Source organism: Ipomoea triloba, chromosome 1, assembly GCF_003576645.1.
Source record: "Ipomoea triloba cultivar NCNSP0323 chromosome 1, ASM357664v1".
Taxonomy (NCBI): domain Eukaryota; kingdom Viridiplantae; phylum Streptophyta; class Magnoliopsida; order Solanales; family Convolvulaceae; genus Ipomoea; species Ipomoea triloba.
Window position 1 is genome coordinate 3,040,630 of NC_044916.1, and position 17,832 is coordinate 3,058,461.

General features: G+C 35.8%; 2 protein-coding genes, 1 long non-coding RNA gene and 2 other non-coding genes across 5 annotated transcripts; 1 reads left to right on the plus strand and 4 right to left on the minus strand.

Moving 5' to 3' along the window:
• Positions 1 to 351: 351 nt before the first annotated feature.
• Positions 352 to 3,460, plus strand: LOC116026302 (putative receptor-like protein kinase At4g00960). The gene is made up of 7 exons (XM_031267785.1): positions 352 to 1,375; positions 1,508 to 1,648; positions 1,740 to 1,861; positions 1,949 to 2,159; positions 2,259 to 2,496; positions 2,628 to 2,778; positions 2,865 to 3,460. The coding sequence occupies exons 1-7, from the start codon at positions 556 to 558 to the stop codon at positions 3,183 to 3,185; spliced, it is 2,004 nt and encodes a 667-aa protein (XP_031123645.1). The 5' UTR covers positions 352 to 555; the 3' UTR covers positions 3,186 to 3,460.
• Positions 3,461 to 6,740: 3,280 nt separating this feature from the next.
• On the minus strand, positions 6,741 to 6,812 carry TRNAH-GUG. The gene has a single exon. It is a non-coding gene; the product is annotated as a tRNA-His (tRNA).
• A 1,586-nt stretch (positions 6,813 to 8,398) lies between these two features.
• Positions 8,399 to 8,470, minus strand: TRNAH-GUG. The gene has a single exon. It is a non-coding gene; the product is annotated as a tRNA-His (tRNA).
• A 395-nt stretch (positions 8,471 to 8,865) lies between these two features.
• LOC116026402 (transcription factor ILR3-like) lies at positions 8,866 to 11,589 on the minus strand. The gene is made up of 5 exons (XM_031267847.1): positions 11,310 to 11,589; positions 10,172 to 10,234; positions 9,945 to 10,022; positions 9,644 to 9,806; positions 8,866 to 9,532 (listed from the first exon to the last, which is right to left on the minus strand). Exons 1-5 carry the CDS (start codon positions 11,450 to 11,452, stop codon positions 9,266 to 9,268), a joined length of 714 nt encoding a protein of 237 aa, XP_031123707.1. The 5' UTR covers positions 11,453 to 11,589; the 3' UTR covers positions 8,866 to 9,265.
• Positions 11,590 to 12,718: 1,129 nt separating this feature from the next.
• Positions 12,719 to 14,412, minus strand: LOC116026482. The gene is made up of 2 exons (XR_004099854.1): positions 14,325 to 14,412; positions 12,719 to 14,056 (listed from the first exon to the last, which is right to left on the minus strand). It is a non-coding gene; the product is annotated as an uncharacterized LOC116026482 (long non-coding RNA).
• Positions 14,413 to 17,832: the final 3,420 nt, after the last annotated feature.

The window sequence follows — 17,832 nt, forward strand, 5'->3', positions numbered from 1 at the left end:
ATTATGAGAATCATATTTTGCGGTCCATTTCAGTACCAAATTAAAGAAGAAGAAAAAAATTGTTGATAGATAGACGTCTTCCCAAACCAAATTTAAAGTCATTAAATTATTGTTGAGGAAATAGGCAATCGCTGAACAATCAAAGTCCAGTCTTGGTATGAAAGCGAGGGCGGCGGGCAACGAAGGGAAAGCTGCGCTGTAGCCTGCAGGTGATTGCATGATTTGTATGTTATATATATTCTTCCCACTCCTTTCTTTTTCAATTCTCTCTCTATAATATACTTTTGTTACAATATAATTTTCATTATCAAATTAAAAGTAGTTTCCGCGTTTCCACTCCCGTCGTCATCAATGCCACAGCTTTCCGCCACGTACAATGAACAAACAACGTTACTTCCTAGTTCCTACCCTATTCCTTTGTTGAAAACATGAAGCTCTGGAAAAAACAACAAAATCCTTTGACGAGTAAAACAAACCATGTCTTCAAAATCCCCTTTTTATGTGGGTGTTCTCCTCAACAACAAATCACTAACTCAACAAAAATAATAAACAATTATGGATTCTCCATTCAGATGCTTTCTGCTGGGGCTGGGCTACACCCTCTGCATCTTCACTCTGTTCGCCGGAGTTTCCTCTCAACCTCTCGGACAGTTATGCCCCAACACCTCCACTTACGCTCCTAACAGCAATTATCGAGCCAACCTCAATCTTCTCCTCTCCGCCCTTTCTTCCAACGCCAACCGCCAAAACGGCTTTTACAACGCCACCGTCGGGGGCCGCAACGCCTCCGACGCCGCCGTGCACGGCCTGCTCATGTGCCGGGGCGACGTCTCGGCCGGCGTTTGCACGACGTGTGTAGGCGATGCCACCGTGGCCGTATTGCAGCGATGCCCCAACCAAATGACCGCAACTATCTGGTACGATTACTGTATGTTGCGTTACTCCGACGTGCCTTTATATGGGAGACGCGACCAGTCTTCTGTCATTTTAATTCTGCGTAACGCTCAGAACGATTCTCAACCCGAGAGGTTCATGCAGTCTGTGAGAAACACGTTGGATCAGGTGGTCACTCTAGTGGCCAACGATGAATCCCCCGACAGGAAATTCGCGACTCGAGAAACTAACGTCACTGGATCTGAGAGTATCTACTGTCTTGGGCAGTGCCGCCCGGATCTTTCCGGCTTGGATTGTCAGACATGCCTAAGCAGCAGTATCCAACAACTGCAAATTCCATCACTGGGTGCTAGAACTATCACCTCAGACTGTAATATTAGGTATGAGACCTACAGTTTCTACAATAGCACAGCCGCCTCTGCGCCACCGCCACCGCCGCCTCCAGTTCCAATCCGTCCTCCTCCTCCTCCCACCGGCGAAGGTAAGGTTTTCTGGCATGAAAATCTAAATCTCTATTTTAAGAATTAGTTTATGTTAAGGTTGTGATGAATAATGAATATAATTCATCCTTTCAACACCAATTCAGTACTGTAGTCTATCTCTGTTGATGCAGGAAACAGTGGAAATTCATCTTCAACGGTGATAATTGCCATTGTGGTTCCTATCGTTGCTGGGTTTATACTCTTCATTGCAATCTTCTGTTTTATGAGAGCTAAAAAAGCCAAGAAACAAATTACTACAACAGAGCAAACAGGTTAAGTTCTATACTTGTTTGTGATACAATATTCACCATTCAAGTTTTTGAGATTTACAGTCTGGTTTAATTTTCTCCATCTTTCCTTCAGATGTGTCTGGAATCTCAACTGAGGATTGCTTGCAGTATGATCTTGCTACTATTCAAGTTATTACAGATGATTTCTCCCCCGAAAGGAAAATTGGCGAAGGTGGATATGGTTCTGTATACAAGGTAAAGTCTTTCATTATTCGATCTGAAGCATCAATATATATGTTCATTTTAGTCCATTCTAATTGTTTGTTGATTACTAACACTCAGGGAAAGCTTCCTACCGGACAAGAGGTAGCTATAAAACGGCTTTCAAGAAACTCTGGACAAGGAGCTCAAGAATTCAGGATGGAAGTAGAAGTAGTTGCCAAACTTCAACATAGAAATTTAGTAAGGCTACTGGGATTTTGCTCCGAAGGAGAAGAGAAGATACTAATCTATGAATTTGTGTCCAACAAAAGTCTTGACTACTTTTTATTTGGTTAGTTTCAAACCAAAAAATATCTACAGTTTTCTGCTCATTAAGTCCTTTACATAATTTTTGCCTAACCTTGAGACATACATTTTGTTACTTATGAAGATCCTGAAAAGCGGCACCTATTGGATTGGTCAAAGCGTTATAAGATTATAGAAGGGATAGCACGAGGACTACTATATCTTCATGAAGATTCTCGTCTTAGAATCATACACCGTGATCTCAAAGCAGGTAATATATTGTTGGATGGAGACATGAACGCGAAAATAGCAGATTTTGGCATGGCCAAAATATTTGGAGTCGATCAAACCCAAGGAAATACAAACAGAGTTGTCGGAACATAGTAAGTTCTCTTTTTTTATCTAGCAGTGGGCATACAACAACAATTAGATCCTTTATTATTTGATTCATTATTGCAAAAGATGTCATTCATAACTATAATTTGATATACCTCGTTGGTTTAATCGTTGGTAGTGGTTACATGTCTCCTGAGTATGCAATGCATGGCCACTTCTCTGTGAAGTCTGATATTTATAGTTTCGGTGTTCTCCTTTTGGAGATTGTAACCGGGAAAAAAAACACCAACTTCAGTGATCCAAGTGGAGTGCAGGATCTTCTTAGCTATGTGAGTACAAAAGCCTTTAACTACATGCTGCAAAACCATTTACACTGTTAACCCTTTTAACCTTATAAGGTTGATAAATGTTGCAGGCTTGGAAACATTGGAGGGATGGCACACCTTTAGGAATATTGGATCCAGTTCTTGGAGAATCGTACTCGAGAAATGAAGTCATCCAATGCATCCATATCGGCTTGTTATGCGTTCAAGAAGATGTCGACGAAAGGCCTACAATGGCTAATGTTGACCTAATGCTCAATAGTTATTCTGCTACTAGATCAGCTACTCGTGAACCAGCATTTTTCTATAGTGGAAGATCAGAGCCTAAAGGAGAAGAGTCAGATAAGTCTAAGAGCAAGTCCATGCCATGGTCTATAAATGAAATGTCCATTACTGAGCTAGATCCAAGATGAGGGAGAGAACCAAGGAATTCAACAATGGAGTACGAGGATGAAACTTATGCAGATTGAAAAATAAATGTTTTGATGTATTGAATTCTAGTCCATGCATTATATTGTTTGGAAATGATGAATATTGGTTGTGTAATGCTGCTCTTTCTGCCTTTGAGATGTAACTTTTGTAGGTCTGTGATTATATATTGTTAAACTTGTAATTTTGTGATTAGTAAATCAACATTCTGATTAATTTGATTGAAGATTGCTCATAATGAATGAGGTCGTTAAATGTATTTACATTTGGTTGTTACATGTTCAAGAAATTGCAATTGAATGGTATTATTTCAAAACTATACAAACCTATTTAGTTAAATGCAGGGACGGAACCACTATGGGGGCAGTGGGGACAGCTGCCCCCACTAATCCCACCCCAACATCATATATAGCCTTTGTATGTATATATGTATATATTGTACATGTTTTATATATAAATATATGAAAACAGATAAAAATTAACAATTGATAAGCTTACAGAGTTGGTAAAGGTGTGGTTTTGTATAGCAATCGGCGAGGGTTTGAATATGCACCTGCTTTCTTCACTTTTTAATTGTATATTACATATATAGCTATTTCTTTTCACATAGCTTTCTTCATTACTTTTTTAATATATATATATAAATTAATTAATAATAAGATGTATAATTTATAATGTGTTTTCTATTTGAATTATTTTATCAAATTAATTATGTTTTATATAGTGTTATGAATATTTTTATAAAGTTTTGATGCGTTTTATTTTTCGCCTATATCCAACCATATTTATAATGTATTTTTTAATTTAACAATTTATTCGTATTTGATATTTGTATTTGAACCTTGTGTTTAAACATTTTTGAACTTAGTTTACCTTTGCTTCCTCGCCCCCTCACCCACCCACCCACCCTCTGATACGTCACTAGTTGAATGGTATTATTTTAAAATTATTAAATGCGTTTACATGACATGACAAGAATTATCTTTTCTTTTTTATAACATATGCTAATTGATTAAAAAAAAAGTGTCGTAATTTAGGAAAAAAAAAAAAAAAAACCTCAGCAAAATCAAAATCAGAATATAGTAAAAATTTAATTCTAAAAATTCCTTATAATTTTCCCAAGAATATAGGTCAAAGAGACGTGACAAAGATTGTGTCTAAATTGGTTACATACATGATACATTGTATATATGATACATATGTTACTGTCAATGCCATAAGTCAAAGTCTTCCGAAGATAGAGACTTCATTACAGTCTTGGCTCCCTCATTGTCTTTGGGTACCTTTAAAAAAAAAAAAAAAAAAAAAACTTGTGATCTCAGTTTCGTCAGACTAATTCTAAGCTCACAGGATCCAACTCCTAAAGTCACTGCATAAGTAAATTACGAGTGGTGCAATCCGCTCACCGGTTATATCTTAGTCTTCATCTGTGCACAAGGATCCAATCTAGACCTTCTAGTATTCTTTGGGCATTTTTCTCATATATGCTTTCTGTGGGATTCAAACACCTATATAATCGCCTTCGGTCCTGACCTTTAAGTAAGGTGATGAACCAACTACATTACGTCTCAGGAGACTGGGGTACATTTTTTGTTAGAGTACAAAGTGTCCTAAATATTCCTTAACTATAAGAGACACTTTTTCTTTTTAGGGTATGTACACGTAGAAACCATAAAAAAAATTGAAAATAATTTTCAAAAAATAACTCAATTTTGAGTTCTCTAAAGAAGGTGCTGACACTGAATGCCAGATAGAAAATAAAAAATGATGGCCAAATAGAACATCAAAGACTGAGGCTAAACAAAAGAAAAGGAGTAAAAAGGAAATTGAAAACATTGTCGCTAACATTCGATAGCAAATTTGGTATTTTGGGTAGCGATTATAAAATGATCGAATTAACAATAGTATTAGATAAAATTGATTTTAAAAAAAAATAAAAATAAAAACTATTAACAACATTCAATAAATTGATTTTTAGAAAATAAATTGTAATTATCATAAAATTTTTAAAGAAAAATTAATGTATAGAAGTCATGTAAAACCAATAGGTAGAGCCAATCAATCAACTTGGTATAAAGTCCTCTTTGTATGAAAGGTGAGGCAGTGAGGCACCGGGCGCCCGGCGGCAAGGGGAAGTTGCGAATTTGTGCTTTCCCTTTTCTAGAAGTTTATGTAATTAAACAAAATTTTATAACCATAACGGATGGTCAGTTGACTTGATAATCCTCTTGAATTTTTCTCATATGTATTAATCATTGTTATAATTTGTATAACTTTAGAATATTAATATTTTTAAACATTATCTTTTGCATTACTAAAAAATAATTATTTTATTTTATATTTAAATGAAATTTTTACATAAATTTAATTCATTTAAGGATGTTGAATTGTCAAATGTTCTGATCCACTCCCGTCGTCATCAATGCATGGTAGGGGGATGGCTCTCCACAACAGTGAACAGACAACTTTACTTCGTATGTCATTTATTTGTTGCATAATAAAAAATTGGGAAAGAAAACGCATGCTCCATTTCTGAAAAACCTTCCCAATGGACAAGAGGTAGCTGTAAAAGGACTTTCAAGAAGTTTAGGACAAGGAGTTCAAAAATTCAAGAACGAGGTTGGAGTAGGTGCCAAGCTTCAGCACATAAATTTAGTTAGGATATTGAGATTTTACTCCCAAGAAAGAGAAATGAGGCAATTCGAATTGGTCAAAGCATTACAAGATTACAATTGAAAGGGATAGGCGGATAGCACAAGGAGTACTATACCTTTACGGAGATTCTAGCCTAGAAAATCATATAGACATATACCATGATTTCAAGACAGGTAATATAGGGCTGGATGTAAATATGAACCCAAAAATAGCATATTTTGACTTGGAGTTATCAAATCCAATGAAATACAAGAAGAGTGGTTGGAACCATAGTAAGTTTTCATTTTCATCTTAGTTGTGTCCATCTACAATCTCAGTGGGCACCCAACAACCATTACATCCTTTGTTATTCGGTTCATCATTGCAATAATATGTCTTCATTCAGTTCATCTGTTTCCATGTGTATACTTAATATCTTAAATTTATTTAATGGCGGGTAGTGATTACATGTCTCCCGAATATGCAATGCACGATCAATTCTCTGTAAGTCTGATGTTTATAGCTTTGGTGTTCTGGTTTTAGAGATTGTAACTAGGAAAAAAAAAAAGTTTCAACTTCAGAGATTCAGGTAGAGCACAGGACCTCCTAGTATGTGAGTATAAAATCCATGATAGAACCTTCATTCTAACCTCTCTGCAAAATCATTAATATTGTTATCCCTTTTAACTTAATTAATGCTGGTAAATGTGTTCTTGGAGAATCCTACTCAAGAGATGAAGTCATATCCATATTGCCGTGAGTCCGTGGCCTCTTCAACCTGCATTTTTGTGTAGTGTAAGATCAGAGAAAATGGTGAATGGGGCATTCCATTACTGGGCTTGATCCAAGATGAGGTTTGTGCAGCAGAGTGGGTCGTAGGAACGGCAAAACATAAAATTGGAGAATGTGGCTGCTGGGATTCGAGCCCAGGTCTCTACGGCCACAACGTAGAATTCTTACCACTAAACTACAGCCACATTATTGAGAAAGTAGATGATAAAATCCTAATTATATATATGTCTTCATGATAATTATGGTTTGAATTAATGCTGAATTTAATCCTCTAACTATCACTCATTTTTAATTTTATTCGTTGAATTTTAAAGCTATTAAACTTAGCATTAGAGTATTGAATCCTTTTCAATTCTAATCCACGATTAACTTTTTCCTATTAACATTGAAGGCAAAATCAGAGCTGATTGAATAAGGAAATTAGTGCTTTAACATTGAGGGTGAAATTAGAGCGACTAGAATAAAGAAAATTAGGGTTTTGTTTCCCATGTGTGAAAATCCCTATTAACATTGAGGGTGAAATTAAGGCTGATTAAAAAAAAAATAGAGCTTTGCTTTTCATGTGTGAGAAATAATTGGCGCAATAGTCATTGTTTTCTAATTTTACCCTTGTTAATAAGTGATATATAGTTAGAAGACTAAATTCAAAATTAACTCTTATAGTTTTATTGAGTTTCAAGTTTTCAACTTATCATTTGAATCGTTACATAACAGGGTTTAAATGGCAAGACATCATTGTTTTCAACTAGAGTCAAGACATGGTTAAAAATTAAATTGAATATTTTTCTTTATATCAATGGGCATGTCCAGTTGTTAAGAATATTTGTAATAGATTTTGATAATGTAAAGGGTAATGTATAAACACTTTAGACTCCTCATTCTTTGTTGTAAAATCAGATAAGCTTCGCAATTAGACTAAATCGATAGGAAAAGCTTCGGAATGAAGAATTTCAGAAGGAAGCAAGCGGAAGAAGTCATGCCAGACGGAAGCTAAGGGGTTTAATAGGAGTCCAAGACTAGAAGAAGTCTTGATAAATCTTCCTAGTTGTTGAAAGGGAATTTCCACTATTTTCCAAGCATGTTGGAGGCCAATTGAAAGATGTTTTAAGAAAGATCAACCTTTGAAGGAGATCACTCAAGGAAGAACAAAAAAGAACCGTTTGAAAGATGTAACTTGTCTAACACATAGAAGTCTATAGATGAGACAAATTGGTGATATATAAACAAAACCAGGTATTTTTACTTTGGAAGTACTTATAAGCTAAATACGGAAATAGTATGAAAGTCTAACAATCAATTAAGAGCAAGGTTTATACATATACAAAATGCTTATTTAATGTGCTCATCTATTGAAACATAATCATTGAGTTTCTTCCTTGACAACTCTCTACAAGTTTAATTTCTTGTTTATATATATGAAAAAAAAATGGAAGATATTGCCTTGTGATGGTTATCACCTGTCAATTACTTCATCTACCCGGCATAGTTGATAGGATTATAGGAAGCACCTGCAAGATTGTTGATTAAAAATTCATAGTTTATAGGAAGGCCTACAATGGCAAAAGTAATCCCAATGCTCAATAGTGTCATTATGTTACTAGGTCACCACCTATTCAACCTTCATTTTTGTGCAGTAGAAGATAAGAGACAATGGAGAAAGGGGTAGAATCAATGAGTCCTGCAAGCAAGTGCCATTGTATATGAAATGTCCATTGGAATTTATTCACAGCAGGGCGTGGTATAAAAAGGCAGATGAGGCTGGTAATAAAACTGTGGCTGCTGGGATTCGAGCCCAGGTCTTCACGGCCACAACGTGAAATTCTCACCACTAAACTACAGCCACAAGGTTGGTATAAAGAATGATGAAATCTTATTTATATATTAAGGGTGTTTTTCATGCATGTTTAATTTTAACATTTTGAGTTACAAGCTTTCCAACTTTATCATTTCAAGCTACAAAATGAGGTTTAATTGGCAAGACATCAATTTTGCAACTAGCCAAGACTTTGTTCAAAATGGTACAACCCCATCCAAGTTAATCAAATTGTTGCTGCTTAGTAACCACAAACTTCTAAATTGAAGTCTTAATAAGAGTGATTTGGTCCTTATGGTGTTGATTTACCTTCCTTGTGGTCCTTTGTCGATTAGAATTACAAAATAATACACATCTTTAGGCGGTGGTTACAAATTTCCCTTAGACAACAAAATTACATAGTTTTCTTGGCAACAATGGGCATGTACAGTACACTGGAGCTTGAAATAAATGGTATGAATTGTTAATACAATCACTAATCATACAACTCTAGCAAATTAACCATTAACCATGGTGATAATCCAAACATAAACAAAAGATAGGCGGTTATAAAAGTCTAACAATCAAGAGTAAGGTTTATATAGATACAGAGTACTTATTTAATGTGCTCATATATTGAAACAGAATCATTTGAGCTTACTCCTTCACCACTCTCTCTACAAGTTTCTTGTTTATAAAAAATGGAAGATGTTGCCTTCCTTGTGATGGTTATCACCTGTCATTTACTTCATCTACCCGCCATAGTTTATAGGAAGCATCAGCAAGATTGTTGATTAAAAATTCTGTCATTTCCTCGGTTTAGGAGTGTTCTAGGCCGCCACAAAATTAAGCAACTGGGGGGCGGAGGGCGTGATCTTCTGATGTATCAACAGCGGCAGCAGGTGCGAATTGCCACATGGGAATTCCAGGATAGCCGACAAATGGCACCAGCTTGCTGCCAACAACTTGATGAGGAGCTGCAAATGGAGCGGGAATTGCAGGAGGGTGAGGTAGGAAACCGGGTTGAGAGTTCAAGGCTTTTAGTTGCTGCTCGAGTTTGTCCTTCTCAGTTTTCAACTTTTGTTTCTCATCTCTAAGTTCGTTTTTCTCAGCCTGCGGAAGCAAAGACTATTGATTACAAAACCAAAGAACCGAAATGTCTGAAGGGATAGAAGTCCTAACACGGGAGATTTTTTATGATATGAAACGAAGAAAAAGCTGCACCTTTAGTTCATTAACCTTCTCCTGTAAATTGTCAAACGACTTCTTCAGCTTCTGAGCTTCATCCCTCAGCTGAACTACCATTCGAACAGCATCGCTCAATATGGCTGATTTGTCCATTTTCGGTGGCTTGCCAGGATCCAGGACAGAACTTAATTCTTGGAATCTTGACATATAATAGATCATCCATAACATATCCATTTATAAACACAAAAAATGCCCCACAGTGGTGTGCTTATTTAATAAGTACAGTAATATATGAGCGAGAATGCACACTCTGAGGGACAAAGGGAGAGAGGAGTACCGGTCATTCAGCCTATCCCTGCGCATTTTCTCCCTATGTGCTTTGGATTCAGGTGCATTGCATGCTTCTGATCTCGCCCTGAAATATATGAAAGTATGAAAAACAGATATACAAAAATAAAAGAAAAGGGAAGAAGATAATATCTAGATTTGAATATTGCATAGTACCATATGGATACAGTAGAGAAGATACAAATTGTAAACAAATTCCAGAAAACATATAATCACCTCTTTTTGGAGTTGCATTCCTTCAAAACGTCAGAATTGCCATCCGATACATCAAGCCCAGTACTGTAACATGGCAAATCAATATCATAATGCCATCATTAGAATGCAAGGTTAACTTTCTTTATAAAATTCTAACATTCCCTGACGAAGAAAACGAAAGGAAAAGTTTGGTAAAAAAAAGGCAAAGGGGAAAAGTGGATGCATTCTAGTGTTTTCCAGATAAAGAGTCAAGTGGGAACATCAAAAGAAGGCTTTAAAAAGAAATCGTCTTCAGATATGGATGAACAAAGCAAGATGGATTGACAGAGACTCTCAAGTCTAATACAAAATAAACTTTCAATTGACAGAGACTCTTAAGTCTTATCTATGTGATGACATTCATCATCTATGCTTTCATTCGTTTTGGAACACTCCCATAATGGGAAAACAGGCACAAATATAACACTCATTATCCAGGCTTTACACTTTAGTGGATGCACTTTCCCAAGTTTTCATAGAACCATTGCCACTCATTCAGATATCAGGACCAGAAAGGCCAAAAGAAACACATTCAACTCATTATATCAGTCTTTAGATAGCAACAGAAACAGAAACAGTGTTTAACAAAGTAAACCAATGAACCTTAGACCTACAAAAACTTCATCAACAAAAACACCACACCATGAATGCTCATTAACCCATCTGAGTCAAACATTCACCTATCATTACTTGTCCTCACATGTCATGACTACCCTTTCTATACAGCAGAAATAGTCTCTTACAGTATAAACATTAACATTAATGGAAACAGAGTAATTAAGAAGTACAAACACTGAAGCCTATTCCAGAAAAAACGCTCAAAACAATGACAGAAATTCTGGAATTTTGTTGTATAACTATGGACAAATTAAACGCCCAATTCAGAAGAAGCCCCCACCTAACCCATCATCTCCCAGAGAAAAAGATGCAAACTTTGGAAATAATCTGACATTTCAACCCAGAAAAAAAACTCCACTTATCGTAAACAAATAGTGAGACGTGGTTCCATCCCTCACAAGAACACCATCTGATTACGTAAACCTAAAATCCTGGAAGCGAATTCCAGTGAGATTTTAGAAGAATTACTAAAATTGCTGAGGAAAAATAAGGATGTAGAGACCTAGGAGCGGCGGGAACGGAGAAAGCATTAGGAGGCCATTGAAATCCAGGTTCAAGAGAAGGGAAGTGGGCGCCGGGCACAGAAATGTCTTCAAATCCCAGATCGAGGAGCCAGTTGGAGCAGTCCTCCTCCGGAGCCGCCATTGCAGTCGACGACGGTTGGCGTTCGGCAACGGCGAGTGAAGTACACCGGAGATTTTTGGTGAGCGGGTTTTTTTGACGAGAGAAAAAGAGTTACCCAAAAAAAATGTGAATGAAAAAGTTAGAGAGACTAAATCAAGAAAAAGAGCGGTGGAAGGACAGAGCGACTCCGTGGCGGGCGGATGTTTGGGGTCTTTTGATGGGTAGTTGGACACGTAGACGCCACCCGTTCCTTTACGTCATCAAATCCGTATGGTGACAGCTCAATTAGTCACGGGATAAAGTTTGAAAACAATGTCTTGCCAGGACAGTATAAAAGCAATTTGGCTGGGCCATGAGATCCTTAAAGTTGGAGTTCAAACATTTGGAAACAGCAATCAAATCCTTGTGGTCATAAATAACATTTATCTTCGTTTTATTTGCATCAAATCTTAAGAAATCTCATACAATTTAATATGATATAAGATCATTGATAAACTTTGACCCATAATCTTGCAATTGTATAACCCTCTAGCCAGGACTAGAGGTCAAATATCTTTTGAGTTAATCCCTAAAGGTAGGTAGTGGATTGATAATGTCAATTGAGTGTATCTTTTGTGTTAGTAATTTTTAAAGGTTAGTGGATTGATAATGTCAACTGAGTAAGGTTAGACTTGCTTTAATTTTCATCCGTACATTTTTCGGTAGCATAATGTTTGAAAAATTTGCACTTACTCTTATCCTCACATTGTCTTGCTACAACTGGAAACATCATTTTATATTAGTCATGATAATCCTGGACTACACCCAAAAAAAAAATTATTTTACAATTTTTCTTTTTAGATCAAAGAGGAACAGGAATACCCGGAGACATCAATTATTCAAGTCAATCATTCTCCAAAACGCATTGAGTTTTCGATGGCAAGTTAATAGTGAATAATAATATGGTATGCTTTTGATGAGTTTTTAACTGTACACTGAGCTTATCAAAGTGGAAAGAAAAGAAAAATGTATTTTGAAATTAAAAATGGAAGATTATGATGCGATTTGTCCAACCCATTGGCCATTTCCAACCTTCCATAGTGTGATGGAATTTCTTGAACGCTTGGTGGAGAGTGGAAACCATGGCGTCACTCTTTTAAAGTTTGGGCATATGAGTATTCTTTGCATATTGGTCCCTTAAAATATGCATATTCCAAGAACAAAACAAAAAATCTTATTTAACATAACATATTGTGATTGGTTTAATGTCAAATCGGGAATCAAAACGGTTGCTAAACCGCTGAAAGATGAGCATCAATGGTCATTTTCCACAAAAATGTGCTCTGGGGAACCTTACAGATTTCTTGTTTAAGAGATATGAAAGAAATTGAAGCAGCAGATATCCACATCTGATATACAAGACAGTAGAGACTAGAGAGACTCAACCTACATTTTTTTTTGTACTATTGACTCTATTACAATCTACATTGTACAGCTACAATCTACATTCGACATGAAACAGAACAAAAACCATAGAAATATAACAAACAATATACAATTGGTTTCTATTTGATCGTGTGGATGCAATCCGCTGAGGAAGCTAGAATCCCTACCATAGTAATATTCTCTGTATCTACGTCTGAATTCACACTGTCTAGCTTGTTAATGGAGGTATAGGAGTTCCATCCTCGAGAAAATGGAAGAAACTGTGCGGGAGGGAGGGGGGCGTATGCAAAGAAGGATTCAATGCCACGATAGAAGTGGAGTGTAAAGTTATTCCCAGAGAACAAAATTTCGTGAAGTTGAAAGGCACAAAAGAGACAAATCCTTGTGTGTGTATAGTCTTTTCGGTCAAAAGCAAGGCTATGGCGCTACGCTAACAGAATGCCTGCCTGCCATACAATTTGGCTCTAAGCACCCATGACAGACACTTTGGCTTTTCAAGAACTCAGGAGGTTCTCTAATGTTTAACAAGTTGGCACAAACGGTAGAAACCACACGCCAGAACACACAGATTAGGAATATATCCCGTGTTATCCTGTCATTTATCAACACCGATAATGATAACTAAAAGCAATGGATTATATATAAGAAAACTCAGCGAATATCATGGACTTCCTGGACAACGATAGGTCAAGAAAGTGGTATTCTTTATCCCCTCCTTTTCAGATATACAAAGCCACTTGCCCATCGGAATAAAAAGATCATTGAAAACAAAACTATGATTTAAATCACTCCCTATATAAGTAAATAAAAAGTGTCATCTTCCTCACCCCATTGCTCATACATCTAAACCACTCTTAAGCAAATTTACTTCTGCATTTCTCCAATTTGAAAACAAAAGATCAATAATGAAAAACTGAAGAATTGAAGTAAATGTAACATAGATTCCCATGATCAGATAAGGAGGCCGGGGTGACTGTTTATGAGTGATAATTTCATTGCCCATCAGACATATATGGTTTTGCACAGTGTGAATGACATTGACTGAAGATTCTGAAATTTATACTAACAGTGAGCAAAGAGAGGGGTTTATATTACCTTCTGAAGTTGCAACCATGGCCTCAACAAAGGGTTTGATTGCCATCAGGGGAATGCTGCACTGAACAACTGTGAAGTCTGCCACAATCAAGATAAACCCTAACGCTGGAAAGGAAAATTAAAGAACCAAAAAGGAACCAATTACAAATCCAAAAAAAAAAAAAAAAAAAACATAAATGTATCACAAGAATTGGCAAAGGTTATGTGTTTGTCATAGTTTTGATGGCGAGAAACAGAATAAACAAGGTTAAGCAAGATTAAAGACGACAGAATGATTACTCGAGGCCAATGTAATTCAATCAAGAATAATTTTTAATTTAAGAAGATGAAAATCAAGATCAAATTTTTATTCATGAGCAAGATAAAAACTTACAGGGAACCCTGAATTGGTCGGCTGGTACTTAGTAGACGTGAATTCTCAGGAGGACATTTTGGATGGTGGAAAGGAATGATTGAGGGCGAGAAGGGGGTTAAGTGAAAAAAACAAAAAACAAAAAAAAAACAAAAAAAAACAAAAAACAAAAAACAAAATAAAAAACAAAAAACAAAAAAACAAAAAATGCGAAGGGTAAATCTTAAGATTTTACAACTCTGGAGGGTTGAGTGACGCAAATTATATGGTGGATCATGTTCCAAAATGCATTGTGGACCATTATCATGGCTGATACTGCAGTTGTGTTGAACGGATACTGCAGTTGTGTTGAAAAGATATTGCAGTTGTGTTAAAAGGAAACTGCAGTTGCGTGGAATAGAGGACATTCATCCGTTCAACACAACTGCAGTATCCTTTCAACACAACTACAGTATCTGTTCAACACAACTGCAGTATCATTTCAACACAACTGCTGTTCCGCGTAACTACAATTTCAACATAACTGTAGTATCAGTTCCACACAACTGCAGTATCAGTCATGATCCATGATCCACAATGCATTGTGGACCACGGTCCATGGTATAACAACTGAAGTTTGCAGAAATCCAAGTCAGATAATATATAACTAGTATTCAATGCAATAAAACAAGGGCTACCTCATGTGGTTTTTGTTGGGTTTTTTTTGCAGAGATATGATGGAGCAGTTGATTTTTGGAGAAAATTTATCTTGTGGAGAAAAAAAAAAAGACTCATTTCGTACGTTCAGAGCGCACTTCGCGTCCCAGTAATTGCATGTTTTTCACACACTCGTTGGAGCGTGTCAAAGTGACCGTCAACGTCAAAGTGGCCACCTGAAACATGACCTTTTCTTTCTTTTTTATTTTAATTGTTTAAAGTTTTTTTCTTTTCTTTTCTTTATCTCTCTCAATTTTGTCTCTCTCCAATTGTTATACCATGGACGATGATTCATTTTGCATTATGAACTCTAATACAAAAATTTTGTACTTTAGTTAAAACATTTTGTACCGGTAGTTAATAGTTTCTTTACATGTAAACAAATAACTTGATAATTGCTGCAGGTACAGAATGTGTGAACTACATATACAGAATCTGAATGGTATTTTTGGACGAGGGTCTATAATGCAAGGTAGACCCAAGGCAAACCCTGATCCATGACATAATTTGTAGCCTCTCTCATACATGGCTTCTTTAAAAATTGTGCAAAAATCCAACATATATGGTTGCTCTTATTATATTATTACTAGTATTATGGTGAAATTAAGGGATAAAATAGAAATTAACATGAGAAATAATATTAGAAGTGTATCAAAAATTATGATCAAATAGTATATTAAAGTTATAGAAATAATATATTATGATTAAATAGTATAACTTTGTTGGGTTAATGATGCATAACAGCATAACTTTGTTGCGCAATATTGTTGGTCAGATAGATAAAAATTTGGCCTTAAATATGAGAAAGGAGTCGACGATAAGAATGCATGTGGCTTAAGTAAACATGTAGAGCATGCTAAGGTAGTTGGGGACTTGTCGTAGGAAGAATTAATTAAATAAGTGCATTCTCATTGTTCATTGAAAGAAAACCCTAAAAATGACAAAGGAAAGTGACGGCCACTTTTCTTTGCACTTAGTGAGCATGCCCATTGGACGCATCTATCTCTTTCATTTATTTTTTAGTTTTTTTTTTATTTTTATGTCTGCAAATGTCCAAACACAACAACATACAATTTGCAATTTTTAGCTAGTTAACCTGGAGATGGTGACTTTGCAAGAGGATTATTATCTCAATTGAGGATGCTTTGATATGGTAGACTAAAATGACTTGATTATATGTTTAAAATTTTCATTTCTTGTCAAATTGAAAGCGCAATTATGTTATTTCAAACATTAGAAATTTATTTTACTTACATCTATCAGGGTAGGTAAACGTTTGTAGGCTATCCTCAATAGTTGGTTTTTCGCGATTTTATAAAATGGTTATGCTATGCGGTAAAGGAGAAGGGGCGGAAAGAGGATGTTTTGGGTCCTCAGACAAAACATGAGATTTTATCAGAATGGTAGGACCTAGTTACCAAAATTAAAAAGTTGTTGTTTCATTCACGTGCAAAGCAAAACAAGCTCCTAGTGGGTGTCATTCGCGTGCAAAGCAAAACAAGCTCCCTTCCTTGACTTGTGAAGAAATATATTGTTACCTCTGATCCTATCGAACTAATTTGTGAAATATATTGTTACTCAAAATAGATTTAAATCTATTACATTGTAGTATCTATTCATAGAGTTGAGAGGCTCAATCTCATAACCTCCTACTTGGAAGAGTCACTACATGTCACTTGATCAGAAGGTCATTGGCTTGTAAATTTATATTTATAATAACATTTCTTAAAATGTTAGTTTTATTGGTGTTAATCCAAATTATCAATTATATTTTATTTTAAAAATAATAATTCACGGATTTATCTCTTTCAAATAATAATAATAATAATAATAATAATTGACGGGTTTCTCCGAGAGACTCGTTAACTAGTATGGAGCAAGTTAGTGTCAAAAAAATTTGATTCACAATATTTGTGGGTCAGGCCACAAAGACGTGTGAAGATTTCAAGTGGCAATAAACACATGCCAAGTTTCCTGAGTCTTAGAGCAACCATACTAGTGAATTTTTGTTGGTTTTTTTTGTGGGGTCTATGATGAGTTAGAGGTGAGAGAAAGAGGTGAGGGAATCAAATTTCAACTATTGCAATGTATGGTTTATTGTGGGCCCCAAGGAGAGAGAATAAAGAGAGGAATATACTGATTTCATGCGTGTCTCACGCACATAGCGCGCCCAAAGGGCCCGTAAATCCCATCTTTCTCGCCTGACAATGCTGTTTTTTTTTTCTTTTCCTTTTTCTTCCATTTTCTCTTGCCCTCTCTCTTTTCTAAGTGGATTCTAAAAAAACTGTGCCAACAACCCACTAATACTGATGCTCTTAGCGTAGCGGTTCATTGTCCAACTTGAAGTCACTACTGAAGGTGGCAATATGAGGTTCGAATCTCATTGGAAATATGAATGAAAAAGCGCCAAAGATGATGAAATATGTTGATTGGACCATTTGTGCACACATGAAGACTAAAGTTTAATTTGATCGGGCGATTGATTTTGCAATAACTCAGCGGACTTAAAATTAATACCGCAAACGTAAAATTGAGATTACCTAAGTATAAATAAATAAACACAGTTGAACCCCACATTAACACTTTTTTCATAAACATAGCCCAACCCACATTAACACTCTTTCATAAACATAGCACAACCCACATTAACATTAACACCCTAGTTGTGTGTTTGTTTGTTTGTTTTTTTTTTTTTTTTTTTTTTAATAATTAAGAAAAACTCTTTGCCATTACTTGAAAAGTGTGTATAGAACAAACTCTATTGGCCTTAAGGTATTGGTATAGTAGATGAAACGTTTCACTTAAGATTTATTTTCAACGACAATGTGAGATT

Bases quoted from the DNA above. Each gene is read 5' to 3' on its own strand.
- LOC116026402 (XM_031267847.1), bottom strand. From the start codon at position 11,452: ATGGCGGCTCCGGAGGAGGACTGCTCCAACTGGCTCCTCGATCTGGGA. The intron at 10,023-10,171 runs GTGATTATATGT...CATATATTTCAG, and splicing joins GAATGCAACTCCAAAAAGAG to GGCGAGATCAGAAGCATGCA. The intron at 9,807-9,944 runs GTACTCCTCTCT...TTATATGTCAAG, and splicing joins AGGGATAGGCTGAATGACCG to ATTCCAAGAATTAAGTTCTG.
- LOC116026302 (XM_031267785.1), top strand. From the start codon at position 556: ATGGATTCTCCATTCAGATGCTTTCTGCTGGGGCTGGGCTACACCCTC. The intron at 1,862-1,948 runs GTAAAGTCTTTC...ACTAACACTCAG, and splicing joins GATATGGTTCTGTATACAAG to GGAAAGCTTCCTACCGGACA. The intron at 2,160-2,258 runs GTTAGTTTCAAA...TTACTTATGAAG, and splicing joins TCTTGACTACTTTTTATTTG to ATCCTGAAAAGCGGCACCTA.